Here is a 14,239-nt window from a genome sequence, read left to right as displayed (position 1 = left end):
TTCTTAAGCACAAGCTGAGCTGTGAATGCAAATTAATTGGATTTGAGATCATTTATTGATTACTGTGTTGCAGCAAACAGAATATGAAGGCAACTTTTAAAATCAGCCAAAAGAAAAGCTACTTAGAGCTTCTTTTGTAGTGAGAAAAAAGTCATGAGATACAGAAATAAAAGGAGTAATACAAAATCTAAATTCTGCACAGATAGCATCTATGCATGAGATGGCAGAGAAAAGTGTTCTAATTTTCTCCTCAAATACATTTCTGCTTTGTTAAGTATTTGTGTCAATTATATTAGAATATTTTTGCTTTTGGGATTCACCTGTCTGCATTTTTTTGCATGCATGCTTGTGATCTTTTCCTATCTAAACATCTTAGTGTTGAAATAGTTTTCTTTCCAGACTCATATTTATACAGAAAACTCAACCTGCTTTTTTTTTTTTTTTTTTAACCCTGTGTAGGGAAACTTAGCATCTGTATTAGGCTTCTGAAAGTGAAAGATTGAGGAAGTGGAAACTGTTAATCCCTTCCAGTTGAAGGAGGTTACAAAATTCTCTGGAGCACCTTTTCAAAACTTTGAGGTGCACAGCTGTGATTGAGTAGATGCAGAGAGCAATGTAGACTTTTTTATTTTTTTGCTTTATGGTATGCTTTTGGACTTCTGCTTTTTTTTATCTCGTTTTGTTAGCTCTTTTATTCTTGAATTTCTAGAATCTAAATTGGAGACCTTTCTACTGTGAAACTTTGTTTGAAGTCAAATTAAGGACTTAAAAAGGAAAGGTCATTTGTGGTTCTCATTACTATAAAATTATGTAAAGAGTAAACCTCTTTGTAAAAAGCAAGGCACAATATTGATTTTTTTTTGTAGATGCTTCTCAGATGGCTGCACAAGTTGAAGTTTGAAGTTCTAGAAGTTTTTTGTTTGTTTGTTTGTTTTTTGGTTGGTTCATTGGTTTAAATTAAAGTTAAATGCTCTGGCCAGAGATGCAGTTCCCAGTAAAACAGTCCAAGGTGATGCATGGCTAAAAATGCTGCTGGTTGTGCTTGTGATGCTACGATGTGGTCATGTATATTATTAAGCAGAATGTATGCTTTGGTTGAAAAAATGCAATCAAAACAGTCATTGTACAAACACAGAATCAGATGCATTGCTTACATGGAACAACAGAAAGCAACAATAAAATCCCTGATTCTATGGTGTATCTTGATTATGTTGAATCACTTCCAGAAGTTTTTCATGCTGAACTTGAAGCAGCAACAGTGAAGACAGTCTGCTTTGAACAGACTGCAATGAATAGTCTGCTTTGACATGCTCACTGGTTGGGTTGGACCTGTACTGGTGAAAGTGTTTGTCCTTCTGCCTTTTTTGGTTGTTGATGTCACAGACACTCAGACTGTAAAAGCTTGCAAAAAGCCAGAAAGCAGGTGGTATGGGTGGGGTAAAACAGGGAATATCTTTGAGCAGCCAGGAGAGGGGTTCTCTATTTGTGTGATCTAACCGAGGGCATATTTGCAGTCTCCCAGTCTGGTTTTCCAGATCGGACAGCCTTGGGACTGAACAACAGAAAGCAAGGAATTTGGTGCTCATGAGATGATGTCCTAGGGTCTCTGCATTCCTTGGACTCATTAGCCTAAGCGCTCTGCTCCCTTTGCTCATGCTTGTAAATCTGCACCATTGCACTGGACAGTCAGAATGCAACTCTGGTGGCCCTGTTGCCATCTTCTTGCTTTGGGAAATAGCTCTCAGCTTCAAGGGAGTGTTACAGAAGCCTTTTCCAATTCCTGTGTATCCAAATGGCAAGGACAGGAGAGAGCAATTAGGATCACCAGATTCTGCTTTTCTGAAGTTTCATACTCCATTGTAGTTGCCAGTTTATTTATAATGAACAAATCATTTGTGGTATTAGCGAGGTATTGAAAATTTTGATTCCTTCTGGTTGCATTATCCGCTTCCTCTTTTTTAAGTCTTACTGAGATTTTGTTTTAGTCTTACTCAGGTTTTGTTTGTTATTGTTTGTTGTGTTGTGATTTTAAAAATAATAACTTTAGAATTGTTTTTGCTCAAGCAGTGCATTATTTCACCAATATGGGAGTTCTACAAGCAGAAATCATTTTCTTAGAAATTGGCCCTATTAGATTAGTTTGCTCAGCTTGCATTTGCAAAAGAAAAGATCTGACTTTTTAATCAGTATCTACAAGGAAGAACTGGATTTTAATAAGAAATTGAATTAACCAGTTATTACTGCTCGGTAATGAGTAGTTCGTTCATCCACAGGGACAAGGATTTGATGGAAAATTGTCCCTGGATGTCCATTGATTTTCAGCTGCAGTTTGGGCAAATTTGTGTTCTGTGTTTTGAGGATGGGGTATTATTTACAGGAGCATCTTTTAGTTTGTATAGTTGCTGTCTTTCATCTGAAAAATAATTTTTACTTCCTGTGTGATGTGATGGCATGATAGCAGTATGGAAAGCATCATCTAATTTCCCATGAGGATCTTGATTGTTTCTGCAGAAGTGAGAGAGTAGATCAGTTTCTTTGCTTCTTCAGTCTCCCTGATCTTTCTGCTGAGAATGAAAGAGATCAGGCAATTCCTTAAAGCTGGTTGTAACTTTTGTAATATGAACTCTTGCCACTGGGAAAGGGCTGAGACCATCAAGCAAGTTTTATTCGATATTTTCTGCCATATTTGTGAGGCAGAAATTTCCCTTTGCTGTGTCTGAATCTTTCAGTATCTTAGGGAGTTTTACTAAAATCTACTTTTTCTAGACAGTGAAATTGGACTTAAAATGTCTGAGTTTAGCGTCAAGGCTGTTTCCAAGGACACGATTGTCTAGTCTCTGCAGGAAAGAAAGAGCAGTGAATACAGTGAATGTGCTGTTTTGTGCCTCCAGTCTCTGGAGACCCTGCGGTCTCCTGCTGAGAGTGCTGGAGCCCGGGATGCTGCTCTGTGTCAGCTAGCACTGAGTGGTGTTGTGCTTGCCTTCCAGCCATCCTCATTGAAAAAGCCACTGCCTCCCAGCACAACTTCACAAATCCATCTGTATGGTGTTTTTATTCATTCGGAAACACATGGGCATGGCCAAGTGTGCTAAAGCTCTCTTGCTCTTCAAAGCAATCAATCCAGGGACTAGCTGTGACAGACAGGAAGGCTTTGGGTGGAGGCATGTTTTATATAACTGTTCTTCCTTGTGACAGTGGAGACCAGTGTTGCATACGCTGTAAAAAGGGTGTAACTTGTGCTATTTGTTGGTATTGGGTCTGAAACAATGCTGAATTTAGTTGTGTTTCCCTTCTTTTGCAAGGATGTCTATAAACAGTGTAGCAACCCAGTCAGTGCTTATATTATTTTCTGTGATATCAGCCATATATTCTTGTCTTTCATGCTCTTAATAGGATTTTTTTTTCTTACTCTGGATGTGTAATTTCAGATTCATGTCATTCAATTGATTATTTAGTAGTATTACTAAATGTACTTCCATTTCATTGTTATAGTAATAGATGGTGCATGCAAAGACAGACTTCATCCTGTTTTCTGTAGAAGACTGTTAGGTGAGAGAACCAATCAAAGCTGCAGAATTGTAGAGTAAAATGTGTATTTTCAAATGTGCACACTGTCAACAAAGTTTAAAAGGAATAATTAATTTTACTATACTTCTCAGACTATACCAACTGAGGGAGGAGAAGGCGGCTTTTCTTAGTTACCAATACTTCAAGAGGGAGCTGTAGGAAAAGAGTCTCTTTGAGTAAATAGAGCAGGCAACTTGTTGCTGTTGTTCAGAAGAGCTGTAAAACAGGAATACAACAATGGGCTGCATCATTTTTTTGTGGAAATTTCCTCCTCCTCTTTTTTTTTTTTTGTTTCCCTCCTTGCACCTTTTGCCTAATATGGAAACGCAGCAATTGACTTCTTGTAACTGAGCAAGTTGATGCAGGGTGCAAGAGGTTATCTGCATTTGCAGGCAAAACACATCCTGGAACAGAAGGAGAGGGCAGAAGTTGGAGGTAAATATGCTCTGTAGACATGATAACCAGTTAAATCAATTTAGCTTAAGTCAATATGCTTTGGCAGGTCATTTGGAAAAGTTTCACATATCTTGTGCAGTTCATTCTGCAAATGCGTTTGTCATAGTACAGTATGTACTGAATGCCTTTGAGATTCAGCAAGCTGGCCCCTGATACAAACAAGATATTTACTAAAACACCAATCAAGATAAGCTAGGTGAGAAAGAAAGAGGAGATCCTGAGGTGAAAGGACAGTGATTTTGTACATGGCTTCTCTTTTTCAAGTGGAGGTGAACAAAAGTAAGTGAGGAAATGAAGTGCTGTGCTTGTGTAAAGATTTGTTTGAAACTGTTATCAGGAAGTAATATTAACTTTAGCCTTTGGATCATATTGCAGGAATTTCATGGAGACCAGGAGCTTCTTATCTGCATTTACACAGTATGATTTACTGTCTTTTTGCCAGTCTGCTGAACATTTCATAGGCACTGGTACCTGCACCCGCTTTTGAAATCATGTTGGCATATCCTGGGGTTTTAAGGACTTTTTATCACTTTAAAGTATGTTTCAAGGGCAGTTTCAATGTTCCTCTTTAAAAGATTGCTGTTACATTGTTCAGAATTGTCTTAAGCCAAAGAATTTAATTTTCTTAAGCAATCTGTACAGCCTCCATTCAAAGTGATGTATATTGGAGAGAATAAAGGCTTTGCTTAAAGAAACAGAAGGAATCAAAAGAGGTAGCATCTTCCTGCTAGGAAGAAAATCTAGTGTTCTCATCTTCTTAAAAAAGAGGATCAACATTTCTGCAATAGTCACTAGCAGCCACTAAGCCACTATAATCAAGAAAATAATATCAGTAATATCTTTTTTTTTTCTTTGCAGGATAAATTTAAACCATTTCTCCACCTTTTACATTCATTTCCCTATATGCTAGAAACTATATCTATAAATGTTTTGTATAGACCAAGAAGAGGTTATGCAGAACGGGAGAAACCAGAGACCAGGTGTCTGTGGCAGGTAACTGAACATTCATGCTTATAGTGTAGAATCCTTTTTTTTCTTTTCTAAGAGAAAAGCAGACTTTTTTTTTTTAATATGGACTTAGTAGCCATTCATCTTGCATTACTCTTAAGGATCCCATCTATACAAGTTACAGAAAGAGTGCCTTTTGTAGGTAAACTGAGCAATAGAAACATTTTGAGTGTAGCTACATGAAACCCTTTTGTTCAAGGCTATAGTTGTGAGACATAACTTCAGATAAAAAAAAAAAAAGTTGCAGAATGCAGAGAATAGCAGAACCCTCTGCAGATATCCCTTACCCAAGACAAAGCAGTCCTGGGTGAGTGAGTACATGAGGCACCTTTGTGGAAAACACCAGAGATTGTTTGTGAAATGGGCAGTATTATACTAACATTACAGAAGAAGGGACCAAATATTACATATGTGAAGTGATCCATGACTCTGCAGAAAGGTCAGAGGGAGAGCTGATAACTTGTATATTATCACAGCATGTCAGTGGAAGCCATGCTTAGTCTTCATAGTCCTATGCAAATCACCTGCTTTCCAGGCGTTTTTCTTGTGCTAGCTGTAAACATCCAGTGTTACATGGCAATCTGCCAAGGGGCTGCCTTCCCTAGGCTTTCACACTGTCTCATATGCCATTGGTTTATAAAGAGGTATGAAGAAAACAGCCAGGTTGGGGCACAGCTTTACTGATGCCTGAAACATTTTTGTTATTTGCCTCATAGGCTGCCTTGGCAGGACCGTGCTTTTGTTTGTGCTGAACAAAGCAATGCTTGTAAGCAGAGACTGTTTGGTGAAGGAGGCAGCGGGAGATAAGCAGCCGAATGATATATATGGGTATATATATATATATACATATATATATATATAATGTCTGTGAAGTAACATCTACAATTTGAGTCTTTCTATCAGATCTTTTTCATGTTATCTTACCACCTTTTTGCATGTTGTTCAGACTTTTATTTTGTTTTGTTTTTCTATCCTGTTTACATTTCTTCTTACTACTTAATGACAAAACAACATTGTTCCTCTTTTCTGTGATTTGAGACAGCCAATCCAGAAACTATGATGGTTAATCATAACATGTTTGATGAGCAGTATGTTTTGTTTGGTAAGAATGTGTGCCTGCTCTGTATGTTGGGTATGCATGCTGTGTGAAATGTCAGCTGAATTTTCTCAATTAAAAAACAACTCAATCAAAAAAAAAAAAAACCCTCAACCAACATGTTACAGTAATGGCTTTCTGAATGTTTTGTTTTATGGTGAAGCATCATTTGTTAAAGATGAGTAACCTTTGCAGGGGAGAAGAAATTTGGTAATCTTCACTTTACTAATTTTAAATACAGATCCAACTTCTTTTCCACAATTTATGGCTCTCTAGATCTGCTTACAGCACAGGCAGCAGCATCTGACAAGAGAAGAATGAGTGAAATTCATTGGCAATGCATGGACTTCCAATTTTCAAGAATGATGTGTGAGAATCTATATCCATTTTTTTTTTTGCATTTTTGTAATGCTTTTTACTGCAACAAGTCAGCACAATCTTATTAGTAAGAAGCCACTCCTGTACTTTTGTGGTTCTGACTTCCTTTTTAAAAGCAATTACATTCGTTGCCATAATACTCTTTAGTGAAGTTTATGTGAAGATCCTGTTCTCTTTATTTGTTCTTGAAAACCGGGGGCCCGTACCCTGGGCTCACACGGGTATTAAGTTAGAGGCTACTTTTGTTTGCTTGAATGGAGCGAGCCTGTTTGTGCGCTCCTGGGAGAGCGTGGCTAGTGTGATTTCTGTTGTTGCTCGAGAGAGGCCAGAAGGGAGCTTCTTTTGCACAGTCCAACTGGTTTTCAGCCGGAATGCTTTCAGAAGCCCAACTTGATGGCGGAAAGTCTTCAACATAACCTTAGCTGTGGACTAAGGAGGAGGTCACGTACATCAGACATCGCTCAAAAGCGGCCTCCTCCTTCGCCCCCATACCTGCCTCTGCATGCACAGCCTTTGGTGACACTGTTCTCTTGGGTGGGCAGAGTGCCCAGCATCCTAATCCTGACATATTAGCTACCTGTCACATCAAGAGGTGATTCAAAATAATGTGGTTTTGGCTAGATGGCCTACAAGTATTAAACAGGAAATGGAGGAGGCAGCATTTACAGCGCTGAGGTCCCAGGGAGAAGCCTTGCTGAAAGCCCACATACACTGCTGAGGACAGCTCTTGGGATGTGTGAGGATTACTGGTTTCTCCCTACAGTAAAAACGATAGGAGAGGAAAGAAGACACTACGTAAAGTATAATTTATGCTGTGGCTGCATACAGTAGTAGCTTTGACTTACTTACCTGTGATCTCTGTGCTTCATTGACTTTGGCATGCTCTGTTGATAAAGTTTTATTAATTTTCTCTGTTGAACCTGCAGGGTCCTTTAGGAAGCTCAATATTGCCTGCAGGGAAAGAGGGTCTCCTTCCTCGCTTTCTTCCATCCTTCCTCCTTTCCTTAGTGTATTCTGGCCCAGATGGGCATTTTCCCTTGAAATAGGCACAGTCTGCTCACTAAAATGTCAGAAGATCAATCTGTCAATCAAATCAGTAGAGGTAGTCCCAGGATCTGCTTTAGTAAGCAGAAGGGACATGGGGAGGGTGGAAAGGAGATGACAAAAGTAACATCTCTGCCTTTCGGGCAGACGAGATGTTACTTGGGCTCAGCTGCATGATGAAACTGTGCCAGTGCTGGCTGCATTTCTTCTCCTTTGCTGAACCAACTTTCATTAAAACCTGATTTAGCTTTGTGTTTTGCATCCAGTTCCCTGCTGTTTTACAGAGAGTTCTTGTAGTTTTCCTTTGGTTTCATTGGGGATTTTCATGTATATTAATACACTTAGTACACATCAGTAAGCTGTATTGAATCCTTATGGTCTGTTCGTATACATGCTGTTCGGATGCTTGAAACTACCAAGTGTTCGTTTGTTTGTTTTTGAAGTTTACAATTTCAACCTGAAATATCCCAGGGTTTGCATTGCTTTGTTGTCTCCAAAAAAAAGGTCCCAATAGCTAAGTATTTTTTATTTTTCCTCTGGGTACAGTAGCATTGCACCTCGCTCACTTTGGTCACTAGAGCTAGTCCTTTGCATAAGCGAGGAGAGCTCACAGTTTACTTTCCAGATGAGTCCCAAAAGCTGTAGTGAGTGAGCTGTAAAAAAAAATAAAATAAAAAAAATAAAAAACACAGGCACACCAAAAAAAACTTCCAAAACACCCTAAAGCAGAGCATTGGAGTGAAGCGTTGAGCAAGAAGGGCTCTGTTATGAAGGACCTGCGATTTTGCAGTTCCCATTGGGGATATTTGTGTTACTGTGCCCTCAGGATGGGCATCTGTGCCCTCTTGCTCCTGACGCTGCAGATCTGCCGCACTGACCTGGGGGTAGCAGGGCAGGACATGTTGGTTCCTCTTCCTGGCTGCAAGTGTCTCTGTGCTAGAGGAAATGCCTTCACACAATGCCAGCCAGCTGTCGGGCTGCAGCTGACCCTCCCTGTGCTGAACTTCCATGTTTTGCTCAGTTGACTTCATGGTCTTGCACAGGCCCACCCCTTTCCTGGGAAGTTCGCCATCTTATGTGAAATTCTCCTTCTTTACCAGTTAGTGCAATCTAATGACATATATGTCATTGGAGAGATAGGCGGCATATCAAAGGTGAGTGCTTAGCTTTTGACTGCTGTATTTTTATTGCAGTATTTTTGGAGCATTTTTAATTATTATTTTGCAGTATATTTATTGCAGCATATTTATTTTGGCTGCAGTATTTTTATTTATTGGGCTGGCTGGAAGCCTCTTTTGCCTTGTAAGGTAAATTTATTTTCCCGGCCAAAGTGAGTGGTCAGTGTGGTATTATATGCAGTGGAAATACAGATAGGGAAATAAAGCGAAACCCTACCTGTATTACTATTGCATATAATTGTTACATGTCTAGGATTTTTTTTACTAGTACTTTGTTTTTTGTTTTCTGAAGAAAAGGCAAAAAGTGATTACAGGGGTAGATAATCTCTCTCCTGTGTTAGACTGATAGCTGCATTTTTGGGTTCAGCTTTTTGCCTCTCCTAGCATTAACTGGAGTGCAAAGAACAAATAGATTCTTTTTTTTCTTTCTTTCTTTGCATTTTCTCTCTTCTGCTCATCATGCTCCCCAATAAAAGAAAGGATGGAAAATAATCATTTTCATCTGATAAATAGGATTCTGAGGGGACCTTTTCAAGTCTTGGTAGTCCTCCCTGAAGTAAGTGTCTGCTTTGTCTGTAAAAGTTTTTCTTCCTTCTTTATTCAAGAGCAGCTGCATTTTGAAGGTAAGAGCAAAATGAGTTTCAAACAAATTAAAGGTGAGATGCTGTAAGGGAGATTCAAGAACACTGCTTTTCTTAAGTGTGTTTTGATAAAAACAGAAACATATGTCTTAAGAGGTCCTATTTAAGCCGTATTTGTGGAAGCTGACAAGATGGTGACAGTTTCTGTTGGTTGAGACTCTTGAGGCTATTGATGAAGTTTTGCTGAAAGTCACTCTTAGTCAAATAGCAAAGCTTACTTAAGTCAGAAGAGCACATAAATAAGTTTCAAGCTAACAGTATTTGAATCTGTTTTCTACATCTGTCACGCACAGTAAAGAAGTCAGTGAATTTTAGAAAGACATAATTCTGTTTTGAAAAGGAAGAGGGAAGCTCGAAGGATCTGTGTCTTGGATATTTGATTTCCAGTTGAGGGTTTTTTTTTTTTTTTTGAAGGAAGGCTTAATCTGTTTTCTTTCCTCTCCTTGAGTATAGTAGTATAACTTTGGAGCAAGGAATGGAAAAAATGAAATGCTACTAGCAAGAGATGAGTAGGAAAGAATAGGGGTCATTGGAAAGCTATATAAAGATGGAAAAAGTGATCCTAGAGCTTGGAAGATGAGAATGTCAGCTACATGTGACGTAAGGCACTCTGGGATGTGCTGGAATATGAAGCAGGCATTTTAAGATGATGCTTTTTAAGAAGAGGGAATAATTTCCACAGTGGCATGCAAAAACTAGGTTTAAATTAACAAAAGAAGACATAACTGACTCAGAGAGCATGTGGAGTGCAACTTTCCTGCTACATTACTTATCTCTTCTTTCTTGGCTTGCTAGGTAACAGTGGGCTTTGAAAAAATAAACCGAAGGCCAGGAAAGTTATTAGCACTGTCTGTATGATTATACCATGCCCTCTGTCTGAAAAATACCCGTTAGGTTTGGGGGCATTTTTCCTTATCTGTCAGGTGTTGAGTACACTTCACTAGGGACGATTTTCTGCAGTGACTTACAGAATAGGAAGTGGCAGATAAAGTGAGCATAAGGTCTCTTTTCCATGGTGGCTAATAACATGGGATATATTTGTTTATGTCTGTCCTGTGGGTTAGTGAAAGAAGTTAAGACAGTGGCCTTAGTCAGGAATTTTTGAGCAGTCTTAATTTGCATGCATTTATTGCTTTTGTATGATTCATTTAGTTGTCTTTGCACATAAAAACTGAAATATCCACTGAAGCTGACCTAACCTTGACATGCATAATGGACATGGGCATTATAATGGGCATGGGCGTGATGGACATTTGGATCATCTGAACTGACTTTACTGAGCAATTCAGTATTGCCACCTATAGAACATATCTGGCAAAATATGGGTATGGGTAAAATATACCAGGAAAAGAAAAGCCTGTCATAATGTTTAAATTATTTTTATTAATACAAAATAAAGTTAATGTGATAAATGAAATGTAAAACAATAGCTGGAGAAGGAATAAATGTATCCTAACCTACATCAAGTACATTTATGAACACTCCTCTATGGAGTGGAAAGAAATATTTTTGTTAAAAAAACATAAACACAATTTTAGCTCTCTGTAAGTGACTGTCTTTCCCTGTAAACTTGTTGCAAGCTGTTTTGCTGTACTCTCTCTGTGTAAATCCTAGTCTGTGTGACTGGATGAATTTTTTTTGTTGCTCTGGACCATGCTCAAAGGTGCACTTCGAAAATTCTCCTGCAAGTTTATTGTGGATAGCTGTGTGAGCAAACTGGGCTGTGCAGACTTGGAAGCTGATTTTGCAGCCACGGAAGGGCTTGGGTGTTAACTGCATAGGCAGTTCTCCTGTTACCCTCAACAGTTCTTTCTCTTTTCTGCTAGGAACAAATGCCAGCATGACTAGGATCTGAGCGAGCATCTCCTTACTCCTAACCAAGGCTTGGCAGCTGCAGAGGAAGGGTGCTGCAGACCGCTGAGGTATTTGGAGGCACCATGGATGTCCCCACTGATTTGGTGCCATCCTCTATGATGTCACAACCAGAGGTGATTGAGGTGAGTGGTTCCGTATGAAACTCTGATATCCAAGCTGATTGAACCATTTTTTTTCCACATTGATTCTTGGCTTTTCTCCTTCCTCACTTTTGAGTCATCAAGGGAGTTTTTCCTAAAACAATGTATTAAGGGCATTTATCATTCACCAGGAATGTTGTTATGCTTTGAGATATGATAATGCTGAGTTAAACAGTCATTTCTATATGAGCAAAAGTATATGTGTGGTGAATCACCATCTCTGTTGTTTCCATTTAGGTGGTCCATGGAGTATGGTTTGATTGTACTGGGAGTAACGTATGCAGAGTAAATGAAAGCTTTGTTCAGTTGGAATACTATCACAAGAAATTTAAGTGTTCCTACCAAGAAAGCTAAAGTTTTAAGCCAAAGTGACAATAAAATTAATAACATACTTACAATTAGTAACACACTAATTTTGCTTCATGAAGCAAAATTTCAGACTTGGATATATAAGTACCTGTTTCAGACTTGGATATATAAGTACCTAAATGATTTCCTCAGTTCCATATACTGTACACCAAGTACTTGTGTTTTCTGATGCATTGAACATCATAAAAAATATTACTAAGTTTTCATCTTAGAAAAGCATTTTCAAAGTATCTTTTCCTTCATTAAGACCCAACTTTTTGTTAAACTATTTCTAAAGATAAACACTTTCCTGAAGAGGTCATTGCAGATAATTAAAGATGATACTGAGACAAAATTGGTAATTAGGTATCTAATATTTATTTTGCATTTTTTGTTTTTTTTCTTTGTTTTTTGGTTAAGCTCCTTTGACTGAGGAGAGCTAGAGCTTTTACTAATAAGCGCAGGAAAGTGCAGCATTTCACATAAAACAGGGAGATCCCCAAGCCCTGATGCCCCTCCCAGAATCGATAGAGGCAGTAGGAAATTAATTGATCGGGAAGTCAGTTCTCATCTTTGTACTTTTTTTCCTTTTTTTCCTCTTCTGTTTCAAATGGATAACTTTTTAATATTTTAATATTATATCTTTAATATATTTTTATATTATTGCTGCTTTTCAGGTGTCAGTCTTTATTAGGGCCAGAGAAGTATTTTTTGTCTTTTTAACAGGCCAAAATCACTGATTAATGTACATGTGCCCTCACGCGTGTAGCTGTTGCTGGACTCTTCTCGTTTTGGAGTTAGATTCCTCCAGGCAATCTCCTCATCTACTCCAGAATCACACTTGCACGACTGTTTCCCTAGGCTCTCCATTCAAAACCTCTCTCATGTACAAGAATTTGTATTTTGTGTTTCAAGATTGCTGTGCAGGGTAAGCCCTCTCTTGAAGGGAAAAAAAAATTCCGATACAAATATGAGTAGGACAACACCTTTGACTTAAAAAGCATTCAATTTTTAAAATGGTCTTCAAATAGTCTTCTTTATGTTTTATTTATGAGCAAATAAGTGCACATCTCCTGTGCAGGAGGTTTCTGCTGAATTAAATACTGCTTGGGACTTGCATAAGTGGACTATGTATTAGAAACAACTAAATGATTCCAGTTACCGGTATAAAACAACTAGTTCTCAGAGGATTTTAAAGACCTGGATTTTAAGGACTGTGCTTGAAAGAGCACAGACTTTGGAGTAGCAACAGGAAGGACAATAGGAAAAAAAATGCAGGAGTTATATCCCAGTGTGAGATTAGGGTTGCCAAATACAGTTCTATGTACCTCATGTTGTAAAAATAGACTCTGGTTTGACAGATGATATCCGCATAGGCAGCCCACTGTGCATAAATGAATTCCAGTCGATTTCAACAAGCCATCATGGATCTGATGGTTGATACAAGGTTTAATCTTCTGTATTCTGTCCACAGCTCCAAACAATCAGTCTGGAAACATGTATATGTTCTCTGAGGGTGAGATATCCTTGCTTTTTAAGAGGCAAGGATATAGTAAAGAAACCACATACAGCTGTATCTTTATATAAAAGCTTACTGAAGTAAAGTAGGTTTAAGACAAAGGACACATGGGCTTACCTTTTACATTTGTGTACATGTTAAAATGGCTTCTAAATATAATTTTGAAGGCGATATTCATTAAAAGAGAGCTTTTTTCTGCAGCACATTTTATCTTGGCCTTTAAAAAACAGATACTACAGTGTGCTGCAGAAGACATTTAGAGACTAATATTTTAAGAAGGACCTTTTTTTAACTTGGAAGTAGGCTTGCATGCCTTCTGGATGAGCTAGGTGGCATCTCATTTATAAAAAAAAGTACTTTGCTGCTTTTCTTTAAATTATATTTTGCTAGGATAACTAGTTTTCTTCACAGGCAATGAGTTTAGCCTTAGAAATAAAAAGTTTTTATATATATAAAACATATGCATATATATATATACACACACACATATATTTACACCATACCATATATGTATGTACATTGCAATAATAAGTATTATTTTATCAGTCCATCAATTACACAGAAGCAAACAAGCATAGACTCTCATTTATTCCCGGAGAGAATCCTGAAGACCTCAGTAGGTTTTTTTTTTTTTTTTTTTCCCCATCAGAAGCCCACTCTGACAGGTTTTTACTAAGCTTTGTATCCTATAAATGCTTATGTTGGCACTATAATGAGAAAAGTTCCTGCTAATTTAGGTGTGAATGGTGTATGTCTCTGATTTGTTTTCTGAGATGGATAAAAAGGAAAAAAAAAGAGAGAAAAGAGTTATATTTTGGAAATTGAGCTAAGTTTTTAAAAACTGTTTCTTGATCTAGATATAAATGGTATTCATATATTCAAATGATATTACCATTTGTTAAAAGTTTTGTTGCTGGGTCAACACAGGAACCGGTCTGGGGACTTCTCTGTGGCCTACAAAAGTATCATGTTTTCCATAGCAAAGTCTC

General features: G+C 38.0%; 1 protein-coding gene across 1 annotated transcript in view; it reads left to right on the top strand.

The window, feature by feature from the left end:
- Window positions 1-14,239, top strand: part of LPAR1 (lysophosphatidic acid receptor 1) — a 76,178-nt gene that overhangs the window by 14,770 nt on the left and 47,169 nt on the right. Inside the window, exon 2 of the mRNA XM_088521008.1 lies at window positions 11,195-11,365. Coding sequence (XP_088377134.1) covers window positions 11,306-11,365 — 60 coding nt within the window. The 5' untranslated portion in view covers window positions 11,195-11,305. The remainder of the gene's footprint in view (window positions 1-11,194; window positions 11,366-14,239) is intronic.

Source organism: Tinamus guttatus, unplaced genomic scaffold (genome assembly GCF_059628265.1).
Source record: "Tinamus guttatus ecotype Peru unplaced genomic scaffold, ASM5962826v1 Tinamus_guttatus_pri_ptg000110l, whole genome shotgun sequence".
NCBI lineage: Eukaryota > Metazoa > Chordata > Aves > Tinamiformes > Tinamidae > Tinamus > Tinamus guttatus.
Note: the sequence above shows the minus strand (reverse complement) of the source record. Positions and strands in the feature narration are given on the sequence as shown.